The sequence below is a fragment of the Rhinoderma darwinii genome, chromosome 7 (genome assembly GCF_050947455.1).
Source record: "Rhinoderma darwinii isolate aRhiDar2 chromosome 7, aRhiDar2.hap1, whole genome shotgun sequence".
Taxonomy (NCBI): domain Eukaryota; kingdom Metazoa; phylum Chordata; class Amphibia; order Anura; family Rhinodermatidae; genus Rhinoderma; species Rhinoderma darwinii.
The window spans coordinates 123,615,743-123,628,669 of NC_134693.1; the positions used below are offsets into that span (position 1 = coordinate 123,615,743).

General features: G+C 41.5%; 1 protein-coding gene across 4 annotated transcripts in view; it reads right to left on the reverse strand.

Moving 5' to 3' along the window:
* CFAP20DC (CFAP20 domain containing) overlaps nucleotides 1–12,927 on the reverse strand; it is a 320,373-nt gene that overhangs the window by 156,145 nt on the left and 151,301 nt on the right. For all 4 annotated transcript variants that reach the window (XR_012850041.1, XR_012850042.1, XM_075833954.1 and 1 more), the window contains exon 13: nucleotides 10,670–10,980. Coding sequence is in view for 2 of the 4 variants with exons in the window: in XM_075833954.1 (XP_075690069.1) it covers nucleotides 10,670–10,980 (311 nt within the window). In the remaining 2 variants the exon portion in view is untranslated. The remainder of the gene's footprint in view (nucleotides 1–10,669; nucleotides 10,981–12,927) is intronic.

The window sequence follows — 12,927 nt, forward strand, 5'->3', positions numbered from 1 at the left end:
TAAACTAATACACTGTGTATATGCTCCTTGATGTTCTTTGAATTTTACAGAGTGCTCCTGTAAGATCTACCATTTTAACAATGTCCTGTTATCAAAGGGCGAAGTTACTGTCCAATATGAAAGTAGAGATTAATGGAAAAGCACTACTAACCACTTGATGCCCACAATGTTTCTTCACTGACCAGGAACTACATTTCATTAAAATTGTGTAGCGGGAATAACCAACTGAAGTCACTGCTGTGGGCAGAGATTGGCTGCAAGGCTCCGTGATGGAGAGTCATTGTGGTAAAAAAGAGCCAGCGGATCCTGCAAAAGGATCAGTCAAAAAAAGGAAGGTTTAAGGGACGGTTCACATCACCGTTCGTGTCCGCTGAGGGGTTCTGTCTGAGGTTTCCGTCGGGTTAACCCCCTAACGGAAAGGCAAACGGAAACCTTAGCTTCCGTTTCCCTCACCATTGAACTCAATGGTGACGGAAACCTAACTAATGGTTTCCGTTTGTCACAACACAGTTGTGAACGAAGACTTAGCTATTCCTGCCCCGTTTTATTAATGGTCGGACTACCCCTTAAAAGTGAAACTACAGTGATTTGATTTATCTACCTCAGCACCATTTTTACTCAGCACAATTTACTGCAAAAGGGATTGAGGACGTTTCATGGTCGCCCGAGTCCACGGTGAACAAAAGTTACCATGGTGTACTTGTAGTTGTTTTGATTGAGACGCTATTATTATTATAAAATCGTCAGAATTTTGGGAATTATTTTTTATGTGGCTACTTGGAGTCAGGAATAGCCCGTAAAGCCGCCGCAATCTTCAGAATTGACAAGCATTCTGCCAATCTCTGCTTTACGACATTCTTTTTTCGAAACGCTTCTCTTTTTAAAATACATATTTGCAAAAACAAAGACCTTCTCCAAAGATGTGCGTTTATAATGTTAGACTTGTACCAGCAGGGTCAGAGTGTTACATTCCTTCTTTAGATTTTTAGCAAGTTACGATGAGGAACTTGCTTTGAATTAAAATAAAATACATTCCTATATGAAATCTCACATGGAGCAGTATATAATAAAAGAAATAGTCTACGAGGCATATCGAGAGGGATGAAAAGACAGGAGCTAACTGAAATCCCACACAGGCAATTTCACAAAATGAAAATCCAGTGTCTCGAAGGCTTTATCTGTAAAAATATTCTTTTTAAATATGAGAATCATTTTATTCAAATTTAACTCAAATGATCTACTTCTGCCTAGGGACCCGGAATAGCATTTTAACTGAATTATTTATATAGAACCAATTAAGTGTGTCTTTATAGTGAAGGAATAATACAAAGGTAAAATATGTTTAGACAATGGAGAAATGTTAAGTAAACTAATATTATGAACATTTACTATGATTGTGATGGAATAGTGGATGGGGATATGTAAACCCCATGGGCTCCATTTATAAAAACTGTGTAATAGTAAAACGGTCTTTGTTGTCCATAGCAACCAATCAGCACTCAGCTTTCATTTCATAAACTGCTCTGGAATATGGAAAGCTGAGCTCTGATTGGTTGCTATGGGCAACACAGACAGTTTTACTGTTAGAAAGTTTTAATAAGGAAGGCTTAATACATTTTGATGTTTTCCAATATGGCTATGACAAAATATGTTACATAATACGATAAAACATTGAAACATAAAATGGAATAGGAGAAATCAATTTCAGAAAAGTATCTCTAACCCATGAAATCAGTATAACAAGCCACCAGTAATTTAGGCCTAATCTTAAAATGGCCATAGACATGAGATATTTCTTAAAGGGGTTGTTCAATTTTCAAATATGCTTTTAGGGAATACTTAGTTAATAGAGTGGTGTCCCCGTTCAGGAACCTCATCTTACAGCCATAGCGGAGAGCAGTTACAAAGAGCGTCTCGTCCCTCATAGTGTCTGGCTTGTCCATGTATTACATGGACAGCCCATTAATTTCAATGGGCACTGTCACGTAGTGTTTGTGGACCCACTGGGCCGTACCGCCTTGGCGGTATGGCAGCTGGCCAACAGGGCGCAGGTCAATGTCTATAGTTCGTATAGGGTACCTGTGACAGCTCGGACAGTAGCAAGGCAGGCTCGGCTGGGACTAGGCAGCGGGTAGACGTCAGGTGAGGAGAAGCAGGTCAGGCATGGTATACAGCACGGCACGACTTAGGCTCAGCACAGTACTCGACCAGGATAGAACAGAATGCAGGGAACAGGAACACACTAGGAGACCATTGCATAGACAAACTAGGGAAACAACAACAACGCTCAGGCATCGAAGCAGGGGGCTGGACCCCTCTTATAGTCCAGGGTACTCATGTCCTGATACTTCATCAAAGTCCAATGAGTGCGCTGCCCCTTTAAGAGCGGGCATGAGCGTGCGCACGCACCCTACGGGATCTGGCTGAGGTGAGTGGAAGCGAGCGCTGGCGTCTCCTGGGAAGGAGACTGGGGCCAGCGGTCGCCGACTCGTGGCTGCGGCTGTCATGGGGAGAGTGGCGCTGATGGCCCGCAGCCAAGGGCATTACAGGCACTTTGTAATGCTTCATTTGCCCTGTGGCGCTGCAGGGGAATTTAACACTTGCTGCTGGGATTCTCCACAGATTATAGCTGACTGCTAGTGGTACCAGCAGTGTGATCAGTTTACGGTCAGGGGATCATACAAAAAAAAGGGGTAATCCAAAGTGAATGAGGCTGAGCTGGAATACCAGACACAACCCATGGACAAGAATGGCTCTGTTTCTGGAAGATAACAGCCATGTTTTTCTAAACTCATACGATCCCTTTAAAACGTTATTGAAGATAATGTTAAAATCCAAACATCAAGAACAAGAAAGAGTCCAACCACTTAGGTGTGTATAACATCATGCCCCTTACTCACAGCATGGTTGGTTAAGTGATTGCTGAAGATATAAAATGTGAATGAATGATTTAGATATATTTTTATTGCATGGAAAAAAAATATATGTATCCTTTTTCCATTCCCTTTTTTCTACCCTTCCTTTGGTCTAGTTACTACATAAACATTATCAAATTGAATAAACTACGAATTGGATTACTCGTAATAATAAATTATTTACAGTATTTGTACTAGACATGTCATTATCAGGTACAAGTATATGCCTTTGTAGAGTAAGTACACACCAGACACAACTGCAATAAATGCAGTGTAATGTATATGCTCAGCATGGTACAGCTGTAGAATATTTCACGTTTGTAGAGAAGAAATTGCTGTAATGTTGTGTTTGCTTGCAGAAGTATAGTTACCCTTTATAAAAACATAAACTTGTACGTAGAAGCCCCAGTGTTTCTCCCGCAAATTAATAATTTACCAGCTCTAAGGGAAGACTCAACAGTCAAAACTGTCATATCAAAAGCCCATAGATAAGCAATATTACTCAATTAAATACACTCCTCAACATTGAAATTGCAACACCAAGAAGGGCAAGCGGTAAGGTTATGAAAATCGAGGAAGTAGCAGGTGTCGCTAAGATCTGCAAATGATCACATTTTCAAGCACCTAGCTCCAATCTGTGGCATGTAGGGGGGGGGGGGGTGGCAGCATAAAAGCCAGAGTTAAAGCAAACTTTTGTTAGCTATATGACACCTCAAAAATCGGATCAAGTGGCGTGGGATGATTGTGCGATGCCTCCAGTTCATCGATGTGCCAGTTATCGCCACTTGTCGCAAACTGAGAGTGACAGAGTCTTTGAACTGAGAGACTTTGGTTTATCGCCCCAGCAGATTATGCGCCTAGGCCGAGATGTCAGCACTGTTCAACGTTGCGTGTCCCGGAGGTTGGGAGAACAACAACGAATGGGAAAGGCAGCAAGATGTGCACGGAGGCAAACCTCTGCACGGACGGATCGTCTGATTGGAAGAATGGTGCGTAGTGATCTTTTCTGTACTGCAAGTGACATTGGACGTCACATCCCAACCCTAGGGCGGCAACCAGTTTCGAAACAAACCATCAGAAGGCTTTTGCACGACATTGGGCTACGAGCCAGACATGCAGCTACAAGTTCTCCATTTACCACATGCCACAACTCTCAAAGGCTCAGCAAGACGGGCAGTGGAGGCTGGAATGGAGGTCTACCCTCTTCAGCAATGAATCCCGCTTTTGTCTCGGACGCAATTATAGCCAGAGATGGTCTGAAGACCACGTGAACAACACCATGAAGAGGTCTTCACAAGGGAATGACACACCAGTCCTACTCCTGCGATTATGGTGTTGGGTGGCATAATGTACAGTAGCCGGATCCCTCTAGTCTTCATTTCAGGCACACTTACATTAATTTGGTCGTGGAACCAGTGGTAAGGCCAATTCTCCATAGTGTCCCAAAGTTTTTCAACAGGACAACGCAAGGCCGCATGTTGCTCATGGTACTGTGAGCAGTCTGCGTGGTCTAAACGTGCTACCACGGCCTGCAGCATCTCCGGACTTGTCTCACATCGAGAACATCTGGGACATCATTGCTTGGCAATTGCAAAGGGAGCTGCCAGCAGCCAATCTTGATGATTTGCATGCCCAAGTGTATTCAGCATGGTATAACCACGCATGTACAGGTATTTCTGTGCGTGGCACTCATACTTGATACTGAATAAATCAATACGTTTGGAATATTTTGTTTCCATTTTTTTTATCATTTGCTTATCATTAACATGTCTATCGATCCTGTGATCTCCACGATTCCAAAAGTTTTTCTTCCTGGTGTTGCATTTTCAATGTTGAGGAGTTATTATGCGGCAGATTTTCTGGATTGAATTTGTAATGTACTTACCTTGCCCCGCCTTGATGCTGTACCCCTTTCCCAGCCGCCACAATGAGTTTCTTGGCAGGGCTGGCAGGGATATCGGCTGGAGTGCTTAGCCATCTAGCTGATCAGAGCGATAGGGGCTCTATTTGATTAGTCCATACACTGGCCTCTGAGCCAGTTATTGAAGTTTCTTCTCTAACCTGGTTGGACTTTTTCTTATCATATTTGTTTTCAGTTGTGCCCCGATCTGTTCCTGACTTTGTTGTTTAATGATCCTTGGCACTGCATTACCAGCTCTGCTGCATACCGTTACTGACCCCTGGACGTAACGAAGAAAAAAGGCAGATATCTCTCTGGCGCAGCTGGTTTGTGTGTGGTCCACGGCTAGAATTGTTCGTTCATCCCAGTCCCGTAGACAAGGTAAGTACAAAAGGATTTTATTTAGTACAATATACAGTATATTTTTTTCTTCGTTACTTCTATTGCTCAAACATAGAGACTCATCTAGCTCTCGAATCGGATCTCAGGCTGCACCAAGACCCAAGTGATGATGTCCCAGTGGAATACTGGAATATACTACACTGGATGTTATGCTCCCAGCATAACCGTACAAGGTTAGCATAACTTGAACCCAGTACACACCAAGCTTTTAACTGTTTCATGCACTATGTGCGCTTTGTTTCTTTTTTTCTTTTTTGTATAAATACTGAACCCTGGACTGTTTGACTACCCTACTGTCTCTGCACCGAGTACCCAGCTCCGGTACATCTCCATTGCCGGACCCTGGACTGCATGACTTCAATCATGATAAATTTACGGCTCTGGACACGTTTGCTATGGGATCTTGACCCTTCTACAACCATCAATAGAGTTCACAATGCTGTTTATGGTAACCTTGCATCGGTCAATAAATTCCAAAATATACACTGTAATGAAACAGCCTGTGTCTGCTGACAGATTCACAGGTCGATGGTGGGTAATTAGAAATTTCCTTGCATCCTTGCATGTATACAGTATTATGTGTATATTAGGTGTGTATTTTTACTGCTTATCATTGTGTCCTGCTTGATTCCGTCCCTTCTTCATACAGTAGGTTACAGGAAATTAAGGCCGGTTTCATGATTACGGTACCAACGTCCCGAGGAGTGTCATCCATGGGCCGTCTGCAATCACGGACCGTGCGCACACAAGATGTGCATTGACTTTAAGGAGCGCGGGCTCCCAGTCAATGCACGGACCGTGGAAACCATTGTCCCATAGGATAGAATGTGTACTATACTATCCGCAATGGCATGAGGCCAAAAGCTGTGTCCATTTCTGGTATATCGCCGGTGAGTAGGAGATAAAGGCTGAATACAATATAGTACTTAAATACGCCGTATAATCATTATGCACTGCACTAGCCTATGCTATTGAATTTATTAGAGAGAAATCAACCTTAAAATATTCAGTCATTTATTTAATCAGTCTGCCGACTAGCTTAATTGGCATACAAAATCCTAAGTGTCTGTAGTTGTGACTGGATTTAAAAAGAAGGAATCTGGCTATCACAAAGACTTGAGGACAATGTCATGCTGCCATTCAACTAGAAATAATACAAGAAAATCAACTTCTAATGAAGTTTGCTGGAGTGATGTCTACTGGCCTGAATAGACAGAAAGTATCTATGAATATAAAGTATTATCTGTAGTTGTTTGAATTTCTAACTTCCCGGATAATATGTTAAGTGTTGTATCATATCTTGTTTTACTGTCTGTTGTAGTTATTACGTCTCAATCATTCAGTGTTTATCGAGCAGGGGTGAATCACTAGGAGGTGAGTTTCGGTCGCATCGGGCGCTGGAACCTGAAGGGGCCAAAAAATTCACTCTGCCCTATTTGAGGAAACCAGTACTATAAATAATTATATTAGTTGGAGGAAATGTTACAGATTTTGCATTGCGGCCCAACAGCTTCAAGTTACGCCTCAGATCTTGAGCTATTAAATGTGATAGCCAAAATCAGAACAGACCAATGAGGCCAACAAACTGCCTCCAAAAAAATTACTGCATGGGACCCACACAGTTATACAGTTATTAAATGAATGGGCTCCATTTCATAGAGTTTAATGTACAAAAATGGAGACCATTAGTTCCCAGGGATCCACCCATTAAGTGATATGGTCCTGTAAGGGATCCTTATGGTAATAATATTTCCTTTTTCGTTCCATTCTTAGAGGATCCCACAGATTACAAAATATTGGGGTCATTGCACACAGAAAGGGGAAAAAACATAATCTGTATGATGCATTGTAATCATGTTATCCCACCCAACCGGCTGGAGCGCCTCGGCCACTTTATTCAGCTGATCAGCGGGGCTACTGGGAGTCAGACCCACATTGTTTAGATATTGATATTGACCTGTACTAAGGATATGTTATTTAATTCTTGCTTGACAATCTGAAAAAAATTGAACTCAATTAAGCTGAGCTGCAATACCAGACACAGTCAATGTGCAAGGGTGGCGCTGTTTCTGGAAAAAAAAAACGGCAGACCTATTTTTCTATTCCTGGACAACCTATGACATATAACTGTAACTGGTCATACTGGCTTGTCCAAAGAAACTAATAGACAAAATCGGGCCAGTTCATTGGCTTTTGAATATTATGGAAGCTGGGAAAGAATTTGGATACAGTGCCATTTATAACTATGTCAATATGGCCAAGCTAATGAATATTGCAAGGAGCTTCAAAGTGCAATCATTCTCCTGTATGTTCTGCTTTATAACTATACCAACATAAATATAATTTCTAAGAGAGTCCGCACAAATTCTGTCGATCATAAAAAAAAAATCACTGTAAGCTTTGTTCCAAAATAACAAATCACCTCGGAATGTCGAGTAGGTTTTCTGACTGACATATGATGGAGAAAAATGCAACATTTCTAATAGCGTATCTGCAGAACCGGATCAATGAATGTGCTCTTAGCAATATTCATCATCTCCCTTTATCATACTCAGGAAGTGCTTAAGGCTGCATATGTAATATGTGACATTACAGAGGCTATTATAGGACACGCAAAGACTGCACTTTAATATTATGTCTTACTGTAGCAGTTCCATGTCTTTATTGAGATTTTAATGTCATAAGAATTACAAACCTTCATCATTTTAAAATATAAGTAACAGAAGTAGGTTACCCAAAGAAGATATAAGACAAGTTTGAATATAACAATATCGAATGGTGTCTACCAAGATAGGAAGATGTATATAACTCCATTCTAAGCATTTAAACCAGGTTGGAACTTACAAGACTTGGGTAAATGTTTTAAAAAGTTTAAAAGTAAGAGGTTATTCACGAGAACAGCGTAATTGGCCGTGGGACGGACGTTTTTTAATGGCCGTCACACGGCTGCATTAAAGTCAATGTAATTTTATGGGGCTATTCACAGGGCCATTTTTTAACAGACCGTGTGAACGGCCCGTGAAAAAATAGGACATGTCCTGTTTTAGCCCGTTTTCACGGATGCCTAAATAGACTCAAGTTTATGAGGGATCTGTGAAATCAGGTCCCGCACGGATGCAAATCGGCCTGGATAATCGCCATTTTTCACAGCCAATTTGACACCCATTCGTGTGAATAAGCCCTTAGTGGAGCTACCTAATTCTACCTAGAATAAGGGCATCTAAGGAGTAGTAAGGTCTCTTGCACATAACCGTTGTGCCACTCACTTTAGCGGGTGAATCGGGTCCGTGAAAAATGGTCCGAGTCTCCGATCCGAGGAAAAATAGAACATGTCCTATCTTTCCTCAGATCACTGACGGGACTCGGACGGCACACTCGGTCGTGTGCATGAGACGTAAAGCCGTTGCCCTTTGGAGTATATTGAATGTGGTTGCACCAAGGGGTCCAGATTTGCCTAAATATCTCCTGTCTGTCTGTCCTGAAGAATAGAGGTATTTTTTTTTTTATTATATACCACGAAAGGCGGAGTTTGACTTTGGAGAATTCCAGTGTCAGATTTTTCCCAAGAAGCCGCTGCAGTCTGTCTGATGACCAGGAAGACAAAAGAGATAAGGGCTTAAAGGGAACCTGTTACTCGGTTTTGAGCCACTACGCCACCAGCATCCCGTTATGTAGCTGGTGTTTATTTTTCCAAACCTGCCAACCTCAAAACCGGCCACCTCGGCAATAGTTATTAAGTTATATTACAAGTTACCGAGAGAAGTCCGGTCAAGGAGTCTGGCGCATGCGCATTGCGGACATGAACCCGGGGACAGTATCTAACTTCACTGCGCAAGCGCTGTGTGCTATCCTCTGTTCATGTGCACAATGTGCATGCACCCAATGTTAATCCAGGTCTTATTACTGTAAATTTCAAGTAACTTTATTAACTATCCCCGAAACCGTCATTTTTAGAGGTTGGCAGGTTTGGAATACTAAATCCCAGCTGCATAATGGCATGCAGATGGTTTAGTGACTCCAAAACGCGTGACAGGTTCCCTTTAAATTGGTTTAGGGATTTTGGGGATATGCCTGTTTAGCAGGGCTTCCTAGGGGTCCTTCACACGGTTTACTGCTGTAATAGTGAGAATGAGGCCATAGGTGTGTATCCAGAAGCGACTAACTTTTGGACAGGTTCACCAGGTGGGGAGCATTTCACCAGGGTTTAACAGCCCCAAAAAACTGTATTAATATCATCTTATTCCAGTTATTTATTTTTTAACCTTGTAGCGAATAAATCAGTGTTACCAGATAGTTGGACATTCCTGTTAATAAGCTCCAATATATCCAGGATGCCCTATAATACAAACTTTACAGTCTTTATCTCATTTTGGTTCTACATAATGTATTTCTATATGGGATAATGTACCCACTGCTGTAAATTATAAGAATAGGAGTTCTGTGACCATATAAAATCACAAGGTCGAAGGCCAGGTATTTTATTTACAGGGGGAAAACATACCCTAGAGACAGACCATACAGATGCTAGAGGGCTTGAACATAGGGGGTACAGTCCTGGTCCAATCCCTGCGTGGCGAGAACCTGTGCAGGATTCCCCTCTCCAGAGGAACGGCATTGTTAACAAGCAAGAGGTAGGAAATTAGCCCAAGGGTCATAGAAGGGGGATGGAAGGGGAAACAAACATTAGGCCCTCGGGCGGCAAAACCCGGTACCATAATGGGGGCCCTTTATGACCTTTGCTATAGGGCCCCCTCTCTTCTATGTATGGCCCTGTTTATACCGGTCATGGAACTCCAAGGTAACTTAATAATAATACTTTATAATAGGAAGTACATTATTCCCTATAATATACACCTCAGCTGCTGCAGAACTTTGTTTTGAAGATTAGGGGAAAGAGTCCTGTCCACCATTGATTGATTGATTGATTGATTGATTGATTGATTGATTGATTGATTGATTGACATAAAACACCCCCATCGTTTTCATAGGTCTGCAGCAGAAGAGGTTTGCATTATTAAGTTCTGCAGCAGCTGAGGTGTGTGCTATGGGGTTTTGTAGCAGATGAGGTGCATATTATGATGTTCTGCAGCAGCCGGGACACAGAACTGTATAATACATACTGCAGCTGCTCTTTTTTAAAAAGAGGGGGAGCAATATATGTCAGTCAACCAGTCATGACACAGAAGAAGGAACTTTCTACGAAAGTGATCTGTGACAGACCACTTCTGCAGGACGAGATAAGTAGTGCCTATGTAGCGCCGCTCATCTCTGTATAATCATCCGGTTTTGACATCTGAATGCAATGCTTACACAAATATTATTTACAGACATATCAATGGAAAATCTCCTTTGGCATGTATTATAACCATTAATAAACACATATCCTGCTGCAGACCATTGCACTAGAGCAGAAATGCCTTTTCCCAGTTGCAACTTTAAAACTGAAAATTACCTCAATGCTGTTGTCACTTCCATAGAAATCATCTTCCATCCGTGCCCCTCGTCTGTCATGTTCCAAGACTTCCAGAGAGACTGTATCCCTGACAGATGATTGACCCTGAAGTTTCCCATGATGCACTGAGTCAGACAGCGAAGAGTAAGTGAAAATGTTGTTGGGGTCCCCGGGGGTCCTTTCTGCAGGATAGACAGTGTTACTTTGGCTGTTATCTGCCAACTGCTCACATACATTGCTGATGTCTGTTTGATGTAGAGTGTCAGTCAGTTTGGATACATCGTGAAGACTGTCAGGAAAAATCCAGTCATCTAGAAAATAAAATAGATGAGAAACGATAATATGTCATGGAAGTTTGTGCTGAAAATTACACATTATTAGTATATTTACAACTATAATTCATAACAGCTAAGTGCGATATAGATGTAATATGTGATATTACTGTGTAAAACATTGAGTCTCCATCAAAACTAGGAGGTCCGCAGATCCATAAGGGCCACTCACCCCATGTAAGTTTACAAAATAGTTGTATTTTTATTTAAGAAACTCATACCTCCTAACTTTCAAGTATTGCAAAGAGGAAAAACAGATAAGGCGCGCCACGGCAAATGTTTCCCCTGTTAAGTCACGCCTCTAACCCCACCCAATCCCTGCCCATACATACCCGTTCAGCCCACACAGTATCCTGCTCCCATAGTGCCTCCCCACAGTATAATGCCCCTATAGAGCCCCCACACACTATAATGACCCCATAGCTGCCCCCACACAGTATAATGCCCCATAGTGTCCCAACACAGGATAATGCCCCATAGTGCCCCAACACAGGATAATGTCCCATAGTGCCTCCCACACAGGATAATGTCCCATAGTGCCTCCCACACAGTATAATGCTAAATAGCTGCCCACACACATTATAATGTCCCCATAGCCGCCCTATACAGTATAATGTCCCCATAGCTGCCCCCATACAGTATAATGCCCACACAGATGCCCCAATACCGTATAATTCCTCCTTAGCTGCCAAGATACAGTATAATGCTCCAATAGAGTTTAAGAAAAAATATACTCACTTTTCCCATCATGCCTGTCAGTGCCTAGTCACTCATGGCAAGCATTACATAGTAAATGAGGAAGCAGGGAGTTTTAACTTTCGTCCTGAGGACGTAGATACCGTTAAAACTGGGACATACCACTGGCAGCCTGGAATCCGGGACTGTCCCGCTAAATCTGGGACGGTTGGGAGGTATGGAAACTGTATCTAACAAGGGGTTGGATAGAAGCGATATGACTCTACGCCAAAAAGCCCATCTCACACTCCAGCCCTAGCAGACAGTATCACACACCTCTTTGCTATGGAACCTTCTGTCCAATATGTATACTATTAGCTCTATCTTTCATGAACGTTTATATAGTTTTTATATGAAACAAATGCATCCATCCATTTTTAATTTTCTTATTGGCAGTGAATGAACAACATTTTGTAGAATAACCAAATAGCCCAATACTGGAAATCTTGAGTTTACTTATAAAATGGTTAGGAACAAAATGAAAGGGTTCTTGGTCTTCATGAAGATAAATAAGGTTGCACCAACAATGATTCCATATTCTCCTTGTTGTAGAAAGGCCTGACCTTGTTTATTACAGGAGCCCCCTACTTACTTCATATTGTATTTGTTTAATCAATATTTCTCCATACAAAGAAGAAAAAAAAATCAAATGAGGACAAGGAAATGTTATCAATATGTTGGCAAATTGTAGGAAAATTGTGCACTGTAAATATATAATAAAATATTCAGCTATTATCTAAGGTCTTGATATGCAAGTAGGCATGTTAGAAGACACAAGTTACATTTCTCAAGAGCGAGTAAAGATTCTTTCTTCTTCATGATAAATTGGCCACTGTTGTCAAAGATGCATAACATGAAAGTCGGACCAGCTACCATTGAAGGATCGTTCTCCTTTCTTATTCATGTTTCTGATGATGTTTTTTCCCTAAATCAATTGCTTATTTTCAAAATCCACTTATTTTATAGATTGTTAACAAATGTACATTTTACTTAGTGTCTTAAAAAAATAATTTACGAGTGTAGAATTAACATGACCCTTGCCTATTTTGTCGGTGATTCTCACGGCTGAAATATCAGTATTTGCCATTTGGTCAGGCGTGATGTACCACCAAACAAAACTGAGATCCTTCTTTGTCAAGTTACTTGGGGTTTTTCCTGTCTGTTTCTACTATAATATAACTGCTTCATTGC